Consider the following 16,882-nt stretch of genomic DNA (forward strand, 5'->3'; position numbering starts at 1 on the left):
TATGCTCATTGTATTGTGGAAATAGAATGTATGTAGCATATAATTTAAAAGAAAAAATTTAGTTTATACTTCTATGTATACATATTTTATATATTTGTATATATATTTATATTATAGATGTCTAATGTCTTTTATACTTATTTTCTACCTGTTTTTATTTTATTTGTATTTATCTCATGCACTGTACACCTGACAATGACAAATAAAGGCTATTCTATACGATTTCCTCATACTCCTTTCTAAAAATATAGACAGGCAATTAAGACAAAATAAATCCAAAGACGGAATTCAAATATCGAGGTTTATTTATCAAAACCATCATACAGAACAAAGGCAATGACTTGAAGCATGACAGGAAAAGAAAATTAAAATTTGGTCTCTAAAAAAAGTAAAATTTAAGCAAAAAACTAAAACACCATCAGTAACAAATCACTAACTAAAATAACATTTCCACTGTTACACATATCTGACAAACCAAGTGAATATGAACACAGAGTGAATTTGCCTTAGAGCAATTCAACTGATAGAGCATTTTTGACATCAAAGACTTTATGAAATGCTATCTGTTAACAGACGAACAACTTATGCATTCCTATCAATCCTGACATCAATCTCTCTTCCATTCAGGCGATAGCCATTCATGGTCCTGCAGGCGCGCTCTGCGGTTTCAGGGCTGTCGAAGCGAACAACACCACAGCCTTTGGACTTGCCGTTTTCCATCTTAATATCTGCATACTGAACCATGCCTGTAGAAGACAAAGAGAGGGTAAGTACAAATGTTTATGACATGACATACATTGGTTAATGGTTTTGAATTGGACAAAGTAGTCTTACCGCAAGCGTTGAAGGTTTCCTTGAGCATCTTCCAGCCAAAATCGAAAGGCAGCTGAAAAACATCCATTCAAGATTGATTATCATCATTTGTGGAAGGACAATTATTATTTTATGTTTAACAAACTTCTGGAGAAACACTTACATTTCTGACAAAGATCTGGCATCCCTTCCTGATATTGCTTCCCCCAGTTCCAGGCCCTCCAGCACCCCCAAAGGAATTTCCACCAAATCCACGGTCCATGTCAGCAGAGCGATCAAACTGACCACCAACACTTCCGGATCCCATTCGATCCATGCCAGAGCCCATGCGGTCGAGGCCACCTGAGGGGAAGCGGTCCAGTCCTCCAGTTGAGCCTATGCGGTCGAAGCTGCTGTTCATTCTGTCTAGCCCAGTGTTGCCCATGCGATCCATACCCATTGGGGTGCCAAAGTCCATGCCAGAGCCCATGCGATCCATACCAGATGTGCCTAAGCGGTCAAACCCAGCTGGGCCAAGACGGTCCATGCTGGAGCTCATACGTTCCAAGCCTGGTCCAAGCCTGTCCATGCTGGGCCCCAGCCTGTCGATCCCAGAGCCCATACGGTCAAACCCTGAACCAAGCCTATCCAGGTCAGACACACGGTCCATCCTTTCCATGCCCATGCGGTCCATCCCTCCCATACGGTCCATGCTGGATCCCAAGCGGTCCATTCCAGAGCTCATGCGGTCCATGCCCATGTTGTTTCCTATAAAACAAAACAAAAAAATACAAACATGAAAAAATAATTGTAATCACTGTTTAAGATGAGTTTTGCATTCGATCTTATAAGGCTCCTTAGATTAGTTATCACAGACAAATACTAACCCATTCCTCTTTCAAACGACTCTCCAAAATTATTGCGAGACATTCCCATTTCATTCCGCCCAAACTCCCTGTCAAAAGCACCACCAATCCCACGGTCCATCTCTGACAATGCAAGAGATGAAACCATTAGAAATGTCCAGCAAAACGCGAAAGTGTTCCACGCTTGCCTTTGAGTAACACCTCAAACATCTCCTTACCATTCATTCTGCCCATTCCTGAAGAACTGAAACGCTCCATGTTGTTCATGCCTCCAAAGTTGTCCATTCCCCCTAGAAGACAAGAAGAAAGTCTTGATGCCAGAAGGAATAAGAGAGAGGCCAAGCATGGAAATGTGTCTTTGCGTACGCCTTGGACAAGACTTTCAAAATGTTCATCATTTGTTTACATATCCATATCTTTTCTAAGTTACATAAAAAAATAAATGAAAACTTGCATTACTAGGAGTGCCATGTAGTGTATTTCTATTGGCAGAGGCTTTGCCAACCAAAAAGTTAATTTGCACAATCCTGTTGTTGTATGTCTATCAATGGAAGTGATTTCATTTTTGCCCCCAGTCACAATTGTTTCATACCTCCACCACCTCCACCACCTCCACCCATGCGACCTCCCATGTTGCCAAAGCCCATTCCATCCATTCCTAAAAGTGCAAGGGTGATGATTAGCCAAATATTTCAAACATTTTAGCAAACATTGAACTAAAAAAATCTGAGCCATTTACCTCCAGGGCCCATGTTGCCCATTCCTCCACTACCACCTCCACCTCCACCTCTGTTGAGTTGACCAGCATCAATGGGCTGACCACCCGGTCCAAGGCCCAAACCAATGCCACTCAGGCCACCTGGTGAGAGAATATACACAATTTGAAGAAATGGTGTGCAAGCAGAGGGAGACAGTGGATTAAGTCCTGTAATCATAACTCCAGAGAAACACTCATGTCACATGAACCCAGAATAATTAGTTTAGAAATGAAATGCTCATCATATTTCAGAGGATTCATTGCCATGTACTGACAGGCCACCCAACGATCATGTAAGTTAAATGTTTATGCCAGTCGATGTATTCAAAAGACACTTGTTATAAACTAACAATTGTATACAATTGAAAAATATTGAAGTATACTTACGAGGAAGAGCTGCAGATCTGTCAGGTGGTCCAAAATCTTTGGGCATGGATTTTTCATCCTACAAAAGACCAAATAAAAAGATTCAGACTATGCTCCCTTATCACTGAGCTGATGTCTGGGGTAGTTTTGGATACATACCAGTTTGACGTGCATCACTCTGTTGAATAACAGCTGCCCATTGAACATGGCTTTGGCATCATTAAGGAAAGCACACTTCAGACAATTTTAAACATTATCATTCTACTGAGTTAACATCATTCAGACACTCCAAATTGTTCCATTCAGCTAAGTGTTTTAAGGATACAGACTGCTTGGACTGCTTCAAGTGGCATGTCAAATGTCACGGTGCCCATGCCTCTGCTTTTCCCATCCTTGTCCTCCAGGATGTCAGCCCTCACCACCATGCCTGCCATGCCGAAGACCTCTTTCAGCTTCTTCCAGCCCACTTTATAGTCAAGCTGTAAGTAAAAGACGGATTTCAGAAAAGGTTATTAGCTATCATGGAAGCAGTTTATATTATTTCCGGGTGTATAAAAAAAAAAGCATCACGTAGAAATAAAAACATAAGAAACTTTTTCTAAGCCTCACATTGGCCACAAATACAGTGCTCCCAATCCTGCCCGCCTGAAGCCCATGGATGATCTCGTTGGGAATGTTGGGGTTGTTCATCAGACTTGGAGGGATGTTGACTGGGCCATTTGGTCCTGGGCCCATTCGTTCCATATTCATGCGATCCATTCCACCCATTCCTCCAGGGCCTCCTGGGGGGCCTCCGCCTTGCCCCTTGTTGATTTCTCTCTGAGCGATCACACCATCAGGGTCCTGACAAAAAGCATGAAAATGTAACTCGTATGCAACACTTTGTTTTTAAACTCCTTTTTTTGTTAATCTGATCATTCTTGTTGTAACTTACCTCTTTAACTTTCAGGGGCCTGCCATTGAGATTGTGCTTGTTGACCTTTTCCACAGCTTTCTTCATCAGCTCCTCACTCCTAAACTCAACGACACTGACAATAATACACAGTATAAAGTTAACCGTCTGCCTTTTTATAATTTAGAAAACTCTGATTGGATTATACTAGGGTTAACTTCTATAGGATGTCAAAGAATCAATCTGAGATACCACAACCCAAACAATGGAAATTAATAACAGGGTACTTACGCACAACCCTTTGTTGATTGAAGATGGCACAATAAGCCGCACGAGAGGAGTAGAGAAAAATCAAATTAGTTTAAGCAATAGTTTTTATAGGCGTCTTATTTAAAAGATAGTTTACAAAATGTATTTGCATGCATAACAAAATGTTGTACATCACACAAGCCTACAAACTTAGCCACAACTTTGCTTGCAAATAAAAATGCAGTTTCAAGATGTCACAATTTCCACCGTCACTAACACAATGCCATCGGGACTGGAGTATTACGGTACTTTTCCAACACCAAAGGGGCAGAATATCCACAGTAAGACAGGATTCCACACTAAGGTATTGGAGGTAACTTTTCGGTGAAGCGGTGCTACGGATGAGTAATTTTTAACCAACATCTTACAGCCTTCTAACAACCTCTTGCAGGCTGAACTCCTTTGGTTCATGAGGAGCAAATTCAGCATCAAAAAGGACATGTTCAGCTACTGCAATCCCACCGGATTGGCTACATAGAAAGCTGACGACCTGTTATAAAAAGCACCAACCCTCATAAAAGGACCTGAAGTCAGTGCCTCAACGACACCAAATAAAACACAACTCCTGCGAAGTCACCTTCTCACACGCACACTCCACCAGGTTTGTGAATCAAAAAAGTTCCAACAATGAAAATTAAGGAACCAAAGCTGACAAACACAGGTTTGTCAAGGAATAGTCATGAGTTTTATTTGTATGTATTTGCACTTACCCTTGATTTGCCTTCTGCGTCCATTAAGTGTTCCACGTACGTAACATCACCCACTACAAATCAGATTCCAGAGACGACACACACCAAGGGGAGAGAAGCCGAGAGAACAATTGGGGTTTAGAGCAGAAACACGAGTAAGGTGGCCGGTGGCAGTGAGCTCAGACCGCCAGTCCTGAGCCTTCTCCCAGCACCTCTGCAGCAGCACAATATGGTACAGGTCTACAAAAAGCAAGCTAGGGGTTGTTTTTTTTTTTAAGAAAATTGCACTTCTCAGCCTGTCCTTGTTGGAAACACCCACACACCAAAGGTAGTGGGCTTGGGACGACAAAAACTGCTGTAACGGCCATCAGCCCTCCTTTTTGGATAGAATGCCGTGAACACCACCTTGAACCTCTAGATGTTTGCCTTAGTAGTTACAAGTAGGAGACAAGTTCAATTCCTCAACCCAGTTTACAGTCAAACCTGTGCTTACTTAATCAAGTATTCCCCTTTAAACCTCAGGCTGATACATCATTCACTCATCATCTGAGCCCAAGAGGAAGCCTGCATTTACAGATATTCAAATTCTTAATGTTGGCACACTCTTGTGGATAAGAAACTTCCCCAGCTGCAAACATGTTCTTGAAGTTGACCTATTCCTGAAACAAACAATGTCAGAATTTAGATCACGTGTTGACCACAGCCGTGTCTCCTTCCCAGATCATGTGTCTGTTCCACTAGACATCACAGACCAAACCTCTAGAGACAAGGACAGTGCATGAGAAGTTGCTATATTTTGTAGACCTGTACCCCAAAGACATCCCCAACGCACAGCTGTGACTGGCACAACATGGAGATCTGCTGAGAAAATATTTGCTTGTCAAGGACACTCCTAAAAAAGAAAAATGCAATTTAACTCACAGTCAGTTGTCAGAAAACAAATACCAGGCACTCCTATGAAAGGACTGTACCTTTTTACTGTCATGCTTAAACTTACAGTTAATGCCACTTTAGTGATTTACGTATGATACATCAATCACTTCCAATACACCATACCTTCTAGAACTTTCACACGAGGGACAGCACATGAAAATCCACACAGTTCATATACAAAAGAGAGCTTTTGGCAAAAACATGACAGTCAAAGTTGATGCATCCCCTTCGACCTCTCTGGACAGGTCTCCAAAATTTTGACTGGATCATGAATCACAAGAGCTCGGACATTACTGTTAATTAGATATAGACGAAGAAGAATATTCCCCATTTCTGGGCAAAAGTAAAACACAGTGACATATTCTTTCATGTGTTTCTTGGTGTCATTAGATCAGTTATGGTCACCAGTCATTGCATTTTCACATTAGTGGACTGGCTTTGCTCATGCACAACCTCCACTTCCCAAATACACAAAAGGTGCTTTGATCCCAGTGGCATATGAATTTTCAGTCCGACCTCCGAATCTGAAGCAATTCGTGCAAATCTGCAGCAGCACCTTAGTTGACGGACAAGTAGGAGGGACCTCATCCAAAACTATCGTTCCAAATAACTCCCACAAGATTACAACCATTGAGCTTCCACTTAAGACCCTGCGCAAATAACCATAAGCACTTCAGAGCTGCAGTGGTCAAAACCAAATTGCCCTGGGTGCTCTCACTTTTACACCCATAGCTGAATGAATCCCTTTTACAAACATGTTACCTTTTTCTTTCATCAGATCCTTGAGGGCTTGCCATTTCACATCGTATGGGATGTTGCTGACAAACACACGGTATCTTCTGTTGGCGTTTCCATAGGGTTCGTAGCGCCCTCCTCCACCTCTCTTCTGGGGCCTCTCCTTCCTACTCGAGTTGGGCTCATGCTTGGCTTTCCCGTTCACCTCTCTGAGTATAGAAATAAATGAATTGGAAATTATTAATATTCGAATAGACTTATGTTAATGTGCTTTTCCAATTAAACCCAGGCATAAAGGCTAGAGCACACATTCATTCTGGTGTGTCTAAACTTAAAGGCGGCAAGCAGGGACGACTGAAGCGAAAGTCTCCACGTATTGCTAAAGCATTTTAAATGCAATCTCAAATACTAATGCACTACAATTTTAGATAACTTTAAGTTGTTAATACACATTTTGGTAAAGCTTTTCAAATTTGGTCGAGAGTACTTAAGTAAACAAAGTCCATAACTGAGAGCTTGGGTTTGTCTGCTAACACATTACGCACAGTGTAGCCGCATGGCAAGGCCGCTTCTTGGACACCGTGGTTCTACGTTGCTCTAAAATATATCCCCACGTTAACTACATATCTAATATTGATTACGTATGCAAAACAAATTATTAGTCATTAGAAAGTTTGCCAATAAAGCTAGGAAAGTTATATTACTTTCAGTTAAGTAAAGGGAATCCTCATCCCTAAACACAGACGAGGCCTACACACTCCTCGGCACCTAACATCTAACAAACACAGTTTAATCAAATTGTGTTATATTTGCATGATCATAATTTATCCCAGTTAACATTGCAAGTCGCTGGCCAACATGTGAAATTCCCGGGAGCAGATATTTGGCCATGTTTGCTATTGTTAGATAACAGTTAGCATTAGCTGGCTACAAGGTGCCAACAAAGGAATCTATGGGATGAATGGACTCACCCCTGCTGCTGCGGCGGCTGCTGCTGCTGCTGAGGAGGAGGCTGCTGGCCTGCTGTCTCGGTGGGGATCTCGACCTGCTCGCTGGACATCTTTCTGCGTGGTTCGGTGTTTTTTGCTGAATAAAATAAGAGTAGTCGCAAATAATATTTGATTAAAAAGACGCGCGAATCGTCTACCCCTGGGACCAACTTTTACGCACGACAGCGACCACTTCTTTAACTCCGGTTAAGGAAAATGGCGGAGGGAGCAATCTGCGATCACGTACAATGAAACCAGTGGTTTTTAAACCAGGATCCACTTCCGGTGTCCCCTTTCAAAGTAACAGTTCTAATGGTGTATTCAAAACAACAGTGCCTGACCTCTGTAGTGATTTCCTGATCAGATACATGTACATGAGATTTTTTAAATCTCATTATTAACTCCATTACTAACAATTTAAATCAATATTTAGTGAATTGGTGTTCTTTAGTTCTCACAGATCATAGTTCAATGAGGATAATTCACTCATTTCTTTTATGAAAATTCATGTTAAAACTTTTTTTTATGTACATTTGAAAGTGATTGGGGTGTAACCATAGACTACAAATAAAAAGGGTGTAACACAGTTGCAAAGAAACATTTTGTATTTGACACTTTTGACCCCTTTTAGCCTCCACTTTGACTGCAGGGTCAAATTGACCCACGATCAGTATCTATTTATAAACACACAGGGGTGGTTGCAAATGTGTGAAATTAACTATTTTCATTGTATATGTTGTTCACGCTAACTAAGCCAAGCAGAAGAAGTCTCATAGTAAAAAAATAATTTTAACATTTTAGATTTTTGAACTTTCAAATGGGTCAATTTTACCTGCAACATAACAGGAGGGTTAATATAACGTAAAAGCACACACTTCCTTTGGATTCTGAACTCATACCTCCAGCTTTTTTTTAGTCTGATTTCTAGGGATTTCCAAAACCCAATACATAGAACTGTTATTAATAGGGGGAAATGCCTTGTGGAGACTTTTTTTTGTCCTTTCAAAAAAAAAGAAAGTGCTTAATCTCAAAATTATTTTGTGTAGCCCAGTTGTCCTATAAGCCTACTAAGGTATTAGGAAGGATTGATGGATTGAAGTGTAATTAGTGGGGATCATTATAAGGGGGTACAGAAAAGGTTTTGTGAAAACCCACATCCTTTGCTGTCTCTTTAAATAATATCATAATGGGGACCAATCAAATTTGATCACTTATATCTTTATATAAAGAAGTTGCATTTGTAGGGTGGCCCTGAAGGGAAAAACACAACAAATACATTATTCAAATGGTGGAATGAAAAAACCTACAAAAGTGAATTCATCCAAGCAGCTATTTCAATCTAAATGTTATGGGTGTGAATCCCACTAAGGGCTTCCAATGTGCGATGAAAAGGGAACAGTTTCCTCACAATGTGGTTGAGCTGTACTTTTAACTATAACAGAGTGGTGGAATGAAAAGACCTAAACAGACAAGCACTTCCAAGGTTTCGATTCCCCCCATGTACTTTCCATAGGAGATGGAAATGAAACACTTTCCTCACACACTGTCCATGAGCTCTGCTTTTGAACTACTAAATAGAACTGGAGAAATGAAAATACCTACAAAAGTAGGTTCATCCAAGCAGCCCTGTGGTTTAAAAGATAGGCCTGCTACCTTTCAATCTGATGGTTCTGGATTCAAATTCCACTAAGACTTCCAATGTAAGATGAAAATAAAACAGTTTCATCACAATGTGGTTGACCAGTGCTTGTAAACCTCCTCAACAAAATGGTGGAATTAAAAGGACAAAAAAGGCATGCACTGCTAGGAAGCTCTGTGGTGTTGTGGATATGACTGTTGCATTTTCGTGCAAGGATCCTGGGTTCAGGTCCCTGACTGGCATACAGGACTAAATGACACTTTGTACATATTAGGAAAAAGGAGTAATGATTGGTGTGAAAGGTGTGGAGTGAGTGAGAATGTTGAGCATGTGATTTTGAACTGTAGCAGGTATGCAGCTGATTGAGAGCAGTTCTAGGAGGGGGTTAGAGCAGCAGGACCATAGTGGAGTCTCACCGGACTGCTGGGGACAGAGGGAGAGGCAGAAGGTGTAAGAGCAGTCAGGAGGGCGCTCTTTGTTTTCCTATCGGACACACGACTGATAGGAAGAATTTAATGAGGAATTGACATGATGATACACACTTGTGCAGTAGGTGGCGGTATGCACCTAAAAGCTGTTTGCGATCCGCCATTAAACACAAAGAAGAAGATGATGAGAGGAGCAGCGCATGCGCAGCGACGACAGCGGGACGGATGTAGTGCTACTTTAGCTCACGTAGCACGAACAATGGCCTGTATATTTTCTTATTAACAATCTGTGCCGCTTTTACCAACAGTACAGAACGTCCAGTGTAATATTATAATAATATATTTCACTAAATCCCAAACTGGCCACCTACGGCCCTGTGTAAAGGTTACGTTGCTTTGAAATGGTCACGTCGGCATTAGCCTTTAGCTCGGAGCGATAGTTCATTACTGACAGTACGAAGGAGAATTAATGAAAAGTATCTGGCTTTAAGAGGACGTAAACAGCGTTAATTAGCAACACACTGCAGTCATGACTACTGGTGCTGATGTGAGGGATATTCTGGAGCTGACGGGTGGGGACAATGACGGTCCCATCAGCAAGAAAGATCTCATCAACTCAGATAAGGTGAGAGATAAGATTCACAATAACGATGCTTGTGTTTGTGTTCAGAAGTTATCAGAAGGTAGAATCATACGAACAGATTTCGTTCAGCTGTCAGGATGTGGTGGAGAAATATGTGGCAAAGTGGGGAGACTGTTTGGTATACATTGGTAATGTGGATTGAGCTTGAACTGAGGCATACATGCTGTATAGAATTGTACTGCTGCTATTAAAGTGGAGTAGATGATGGTGCATGTTTGTTTTCTGTTTTTTTTAACCGTGGGTTTTGGTTTCAATTATTATTAATTAAATGTGTTTATTTCTATTTAACTGTTCATTTATTTATTATTATTTCATTTATATATTTTGTTTCATGTAAAAAAAATAGATATTGGTTGTTCACCCAAATGTGATAAGTCTAATGTAAAAATCAATAAAATACTAATTACAAAAAATAAGTTTGAACTCTTATGTATATATTTTTTTCTATATAGCTTTATAATTTATCCTATTGTACATTTTATATAGTTTATTTGTGTAAATGTTTAGAATTATAAGTTTAATTCTATTGGTTACTTTCTTATAGTTATATACATTACGTTAGACTATTTCTTTTTGAGGCATCTGGAGGACTGCTCCTTACAAATTTCACTGTTACACCGTAACAATGACAATAAAGATATCTTAGATCTTAAACTGTGTTCAAAATCATAAGCCCACGTCATTCTCACAACAAGAACTTGAAATGATAATGATGTCCTGAAGTGTTCACCAATTTCTCCATCACCTGTCTTAGAAAAAATCCAAGAAGTCAACAGAAACACTGACCTTTAAAAGACCAGAGGGGATGCACAGAGAGGTCTACGCTCTGCTCTACTCAGATAAAAAGTATGTGTGTTTGTGTTTTCTCACTGTATTCCTGAACGCACTCATTCTTTTGTATCCCTGCCCTCTCAAAGACTTGTGTTTTGTTTTCTCATGGTTACCAGAGATGCACCCCCTTTGCTGCCAAGTGATACCACTCAGGGCTACAGGACAGTCAAAGCCAAGCTGGGCTGTAAAAAAGTTCGTCCCTGGAAATGGATGCCCTTCACCAATCCAGCTCGCAGGGATGGAGCTGTTTTCCACCACTGGAGACGAGTGGCAGAGGAGGGCAAAGACTACCCTTTTGCCCGTTTCAATAAGGTATTAATGACTCCTCCTGGTCCTGTGATAGTGTTACAATTTTGCTTCATTGAACTAAACACTTACAGAAAACAAGCAATTTGGTCAGGTTTATTTTTGGCAACCAGTCTTCTGTCATTTATGTCTATTTGATGTAATGCTTGTGTACTCTTTTTAGTTAACCAACCCTGATTCTCTTTATTTCTCTCATTGGTTTTAATAGACAGTGCAGGTACCGGTTTATTCGGAGCAGGAGTATCAGATGCATCTGCATGACGATGGTTGGACTAAAGCAGAGACAGACCACCTGTTTGACCTGTGCAAACGCTTCGACCTGCGCTTCGTAGTTGTCCATGATCGCTACGATTACCAGCAGTACAGAGTAATTACAGAGTCACTTATCAAAAATGCACACCGCCTCCTTCAGAGTAGAAGTGTTTCAAATTGATAAAATGGTAAATAGAAGTTCATATCCTCAGCGTAAATTTCTCCTATAACGCTTTCAGAAACGCTCAGTGGAGGACCTGAAGGAACGCTATTATAATATTTGTGGAAAGCTGACAAAGGTTCGAGCAGCAACAGGGACGGAGCCAAAGATCTATATTTTTGATGCTGGCCATGAAAGACGTCGGAAAGAACAACTGGAAAAGCTGTTCAATCGCACACCTGAACAAGTAAGTAATATTCTCATTTAAGCTTGATTATTTTTCAGTGGTAGTTTTTTAGTGGTATCATAGTTTTAATATTGTCCAGCCAATGTAAGAGGCATGCCAACAAACCACATATAAATGTTATCGTTAATCCGTTATTTCCTTTTCGGAATAATGTAAGAGAATTTCAAACATTATTGACAAAGCTGGTAAGATGTTTGCCAACCTTTTGGATCTTGAGATTGCACTTCTCTTGGTTTTCCTGCAGGTGGCAGAAGAGGAATATCTTATTCAGGAGCTAAGGAAGATTGAGACTAGAAAGAGGGAGCGGGAGAAGAAGGCCCAGGATCTACAAAAGCTCATTAAAGCAGCCGACACAACCACAGAGTTAAGGCGAGCGGAAAAGAGGGTTTCTAAGAAGAAGCTCCCACAAAAAAGAGAAACTGAAAAACCGGTAAGAAATGCAACAACGCTATAGGAGCAATGCTGGTGAAGAAAGCCTGCAAAAATACATAAGAATGAGAGATTCAGTGTTTGATTTTTCCCATTATAAGTAGTTTCATTCATGTTTTTGTTTTTAATTCCAGAGTAGTCTCGTAAGTCGTTTTTTATCAGTTTATGTTTCTTTTCTTTCATTTAGGCCGTTCCAGAGACAGCAGGCATCAAGTTCCCTGACTTCAAATCAGCGGGAGTCACTCTGCGCAGTCAGAGGGTGAGTAAAGTTTGATGTGATTGAGGTGCAAAACTACAAATAGTGTTCTAAATCTCCAATCTACAACGTCAGGTTTCCCTTAAACTCCCAGTGAAGAGCTTAAAAAAACATCTGAAAAATAACAAACAGAATCTACAATAGTAGAAGCAATCTAAAAGTTCTGTGTGAGGAACTTTTAAATACAAAGCTGAAGTTTAATGTATTGGATACAAAAATAAAATTTTTAAAGTAAAATTTTTAAAACTGTTCCTTGAACTTCCATTAGTATTAAAACAATTTTAGCAAAACTTGACCCTGTAGTTGATGTATGTGAGAAGCCAGAGTGTCGTACTTGAGCTGGCTATCTCTCATTAGCACTGAGATGATTAATTCTGGAAGCGACTATCTAATATCTGTAAGACTTAGCAGGGGTACTCTTATTCATCTTCAAGACTGATGAGGAGCAGCTACTCTCTATGGAAAAGGCATTAGCACAGCTAAAGGAGTAGAGTACCGCCTCAGCCCATCAGTCAGACAGAGTTCAGTGGATAAAGACATTTTGATCTGGCCCACTGAAGTGCATTTCATACGAATTAAAGGCCCAGAGGTGGAGCTGTTTATCCTAATATCTCCAGCACCTTAAATCACTCTGTGTGTTCGTGTGTGTTTCAGATGAAACTGCCAAGCTCAGTTGGCCAGAAGAAGATCAAGGCCATTGAGCAGATCCTGATAGAACAAGGAGTGGGTAAGTGTGAAGAGATAGTCAAATGTTAAAGGATTCAACTCTCCTCTGCACATGAGTTTTTATTTTTACCACATAGTGGAACACTTTGACTTTTTTGTTATGTGTAAAAATGAAGAAAACATAATGGTTAAACAACAGTAGGTCGCCACCTAGGACCTATTTCTTGAACAACACCACCTGAATGCAGTGGCTGCCAGCAGCATCTCAAAGGTCCTCATCTTGAAGCTTTCAATTGTCTTACAACATACAGTGTAATGGTTTTAAAGACATTGCCTCTTAGCTGCATCTTCTATACCAAGGGGACTGTAATGGCTTGGGTAGCAAATATTGGTTACATCATTATCATCTATTTAGCAGAACATAAGTACTTTAAAACGATATCTTTTGTATGTTTCAATCATATCTTCATTCATCTTTGCTTGTGTATCTGTCTGTAAATCCAGATCTGAACCCAATGCCCACAGAAGAGATTGTTCAGATGTTCAATGAGCTGCGTAGCGACCTCGTCCTGCTGTACGAGCTGAAGCAGGCCCACAGCAACTGTGAATATGAACAGCAGATGCTGCGTCACCGTTATGAGGCCTTACTGAAGACTGGCAGCGGGGGCGTGTGCGGAATAACCCTAGGGGCCGGCCCAGCCTCTACAGGACAGGGTGGAGAACTCAACGCCGCCAACAGCAATTCAGCATCCACTCCAGTCGGTGAATCTCAGTCCTGGCCCTGTGCCGATGACATCAAGGTGGAAGCTAAAGAGCAAATTATTGATGTTGTTGGAGCGCCGCTTACCCCCAACTCAGTAAGTCCGCTCAGCTTGGACCTAGTTTTGTTTTTAAGAATACAGTTTAAGACAGAGAAGAAGACAAAGTTTTAATCCTAAAAGTCTGAGTCAAATCTCCTGACCTGACATAAAATATCAAGGGGGGAAGCAGCAGTCATTTGGGTTGGACTGATTGAAAAACATTGCCTTCACATGGTTTACAGGCACCCCAGGGTGCTGTGCCATCATAACACTGTATTTAAACCCTAACCAGCCCCATGCATGACAGCTAATCCTTTTTTTGGATCAACACCTATCGTAACTGCAATTTTAGTGTACATAAGTCTTATGCTTAACCTATAACAATTAGAAAAACCATGGACACTGCAATGTCTACAACAACAATAGAGCAGGCTAGTAATAGCTGATTAATAAATGAATTACACACTTTCTTTGTTTTAACTTAGAGCTTTTTATTAGGTTATAAATTCAGAATATGTTAGAATTAGTTTGTAAGAGCTTCATACAGCAATACAATTCTTCTGCCTCACATTTATGGTTCAGCAAGTTAAACCTTTTTGCCCTGATGTCTGAAGTCAGGTCAAGTCTCAAGGCTTTAGAATTACAAGTTAGTGGGGCTTCCCACCACACTAATTAAGTTTTGCTCAAGTTAAAGCATCAAGTCTGGAGTCTGATGCATTCTGATCTACTTATAGCAGCTGCATTTTACATATAATGTGTATCTAAAGTCATTCCATCAATGTATGAATGATCAATGTAATCCTGAAGAAGTTTTATACAAAGATTATCAGTTCTTTCATGCAGTCGTAACTGCAAAACAAGACTAGGCACACCTTTTCAAACCAGAGTGCTGGGTGAAAAGATTCAGAAGTGGATACTCTTTAAGCTGTCCCACTTTTTGGGGGATTCTTTGATGACATTTAATATGAATGGTCACTTTGCCTTGAATATCACAAAACACATTATATCCAATGCTGTTGATTGGAAACTGTTAAAATCCCCTGATGTGATTGTTTTGTGTTTCTTTACAGCGCAAGCGGAGAGAGTCGGCATCCAGCTCATCTTCAGTAAAAAAGGTGAAGAAGCCTTAACGAGGACCGGAGCACTTGCTGTTAACACGGTGGAGGGCAGGGGATTGTGTTTGTTACTCTGGTCACAGTGGAGCCCGTTGGACAAGAGGGAAACACGGGGAAGGAGGACACCATATCGCTCCATTAAAGTAGAATCACCACTGTCTACACACACATGTATACACACACAACTTTCCACCTACAACACCTCTCCCACCCATCCCCATCTGGTCCAGCCTGCATCTTTGTGACAAAGGCAACAACTGAGTGACATTTCATTCCATTACTGCACGTCTCCCTGCCTCCACCGTTGCTCAGCCTCAGATGAGGTAAGATCAACTGTAAATTGCCAGGCTGAGCTAATCGAGACGAGGAGGAAGGTGGGAATGACGGGGTAATTGAAATGAATTGGAATGAAAGGAGAGACTCTGGGAGTGGGAGCACCTCAAGCCAATGACTTTTTATTTTGGTAGCCTAATCATGCCATAGTGTTTACTGAAAATGTGTTTTGGTGTTAGCCGTTAGTACCTGTGAAGCTCCATCTCGACCTGGAGTGCTCCTTGCTCCCTCATTGATGTTCGCTCCGTCTGCGGCCTTCACTTTCTGTTGGACTGGTGGAGCTGACTTGTGTATATTTGTCCTCAGGTGGCCTTGAAGATCCTTCAGTCAATGATTCAATAAACCTCAGTGTTTTGTTTTTTTCAATCCTGCTTCTTGTCCTGTGTGTTTATGCCATGATGGTCCCTTTTCAAATTTCAAGGATGTTCTCAGATGAGATCTTAACTTGGAGGCAATTAGAGTTGAATACACATTTGCCAGGGAAATTGTAAGATCATGACATTGTTATTTTACCTGTCATCCAAGTTAAGTGACAACTAATGACTTCATTAATATGATAATTAAGCAGTGATCATTCTTAGGTTTGAAGCGCCACTGAAACTTCATTAGGCTGCCTCCCCATAATATTGCTAATTGCATGTCAATTATGTCGTTTAGCCCACTTAGACATTAATTTCTATGCAAATTTAAAAAAAACGCTCTCCTACAAGAGGAGAGTACTGTGATCAGGGCGTTCTGTGGCTATGTATATTTCCACATAGAGGTATGCTTTACTACAATTTAAGTATTTCAGTAGCTAGAATGCAAAATTCAGATTAACTCAGGTGATTCCAAATAGCTTATTTTCTCATTTCATATTGTGTTCTGAAACTGAAAACAAACCAAGTCTCACAGATTAGAAATTACGTTTTAAAAGCTCTATCTAAGTGTGATGTTACTGAATTTGTATCTAATCATTTACTTAAAAGCAAGAAAAAAAGCAAGATTTTTTTTTTTTACAAAAAACATTCCTTTTTTGAAGTCCAATCTAATCCAATCTACTTTATTGATATAGCACATTTAAAAAACAATAGTTTACCAAATTGCTGCACAGCAAAATAAGATAAAACACACAGAACATATACAATTGTAAAATATATAAATAAATGAAGAAAATAATCACGATTAAACAAATAAGACACTTTAAAAAATAAGTCTTTAATTTCCCAAACTACAGGAAATTTTTTCCTGAACTATTTTGCCCGTTTAAAAACAATAACATCTTCAATTATGGCTGTAATCATCACTGTTAAGTTTACACTGGTGATCAAATCCACACATTGGAGGCTATGATTGAGAGAGGAGAGGGGGGGGAGAAGGCAAGTAAACATGGGTAAAATGGATTCTCTGTGTCTATATTTCATGTTGGAAATTGGCTCATAAATCCAGTGGTTTGATCTATGGAACCCG

The 16,882-nt window shown here is 40.3% G+C and overlaps 2 protein-coding genes across 8 annotated transcripts; one reads left to right on the forward strand and one right to left on the reverse strand.

The window, feature by feature from the left end:
* Window positions 1-401: 401 nt before the first annotated feature.
* hnrnpm (heterogeneous nuclear ribonucleoprotein M) lies at window positions 402-7,582 on the reverse strand. Of its 7 annotated transcripts, none has more exons than XM_034704857.1 (16): window positions 7,311-7,582; window positions 6,367-6,548; window positions 4,693-4,745; window positions 3,965-3,972; window positions 3,716-3,809; window positions 3,391-3,624; window positions 3,107-3,260; window positions 2,941-2,990; window positions 2,803-2,860; window positions 2,398-2,517; window positions 2,260-2,316; window positions 1,877-1,948; window positions 1,680-1,781; window positions 977-1,560; window positions 835-886; window positions 402-746 (listed from the first exon to the last, which is right to left on the reverse strand). In XM_034704857.1, the coding sequence occupies exons 1-16, from the start codon at window positions 7,397-7,399 to the stop codon at window positions 583-585; spliced, it is 2,073 nt and encodes a 690-aa protein (XP_034560748.1). In that variant the 5' UTR covers window positions 7,400-7,582; the 3' UTR covers window positions 402-582. The 7 variants fall into 7 exon arrangements, with proteins under 7 accessions (XP_034560748.1, XP_034560738.1, XP_034560756.1 ...); XM_034704847.1 differs by having other exon boundaries at window positions 2,251-2,316; XM_034704865.1 differs by lacking the exon at window positions 2,260-2,316.
* Window positions 7,583-9,565: 1,983 nt separating this feature from the next.
* On the forward strand, window positions 9,566-15,804 carry dmap1 (DNA methyltransferase 1 associated protein 1). Its single transcript, XM_034709090.1, has 10 exons — window positions 9,566-10,020; window positions 10,793-10,884; window positions 10,986-11,181; window positions 11,384-11,542; window positions 11,667-11,834; window positions 12,079-12,264; window positions 12,451-12,522; window positions 13,174-13,246; window positions 13,690-14,042; window positions 15,056-15,804. The coding sequence occupies exons 1-10, from the start codon at window positions 9,925-9,927 to the stop codon at window positions 15,113-15,115; spliced, it is 1,455 nt and encodes a 484-aa protein (XP_034564981.1). The 5' UTR covers window positions 9,566-9,924; the 3' UTR covers window positions 15,116-15,804.
* The last annotated feature ends 1,078 nt before the right edge of the window (window positions 15,805-16,882 follow it).

The sequence above is a fragment of the Notolabrus celidotus genome, chromosome 2, assembly GCF_009762535.1.
Source record: "Notolabrus celidotus isolate fNotCel1 chromosome 2, fNotCel1.pri, whole genome shotgun sequence".
Taxonomy (NCBI): Eukaryota; Metazoa; Chordata; class Actinopteri; order Labriformes; family Labridae; genus Notolabrus; species Notolabrus celidotus.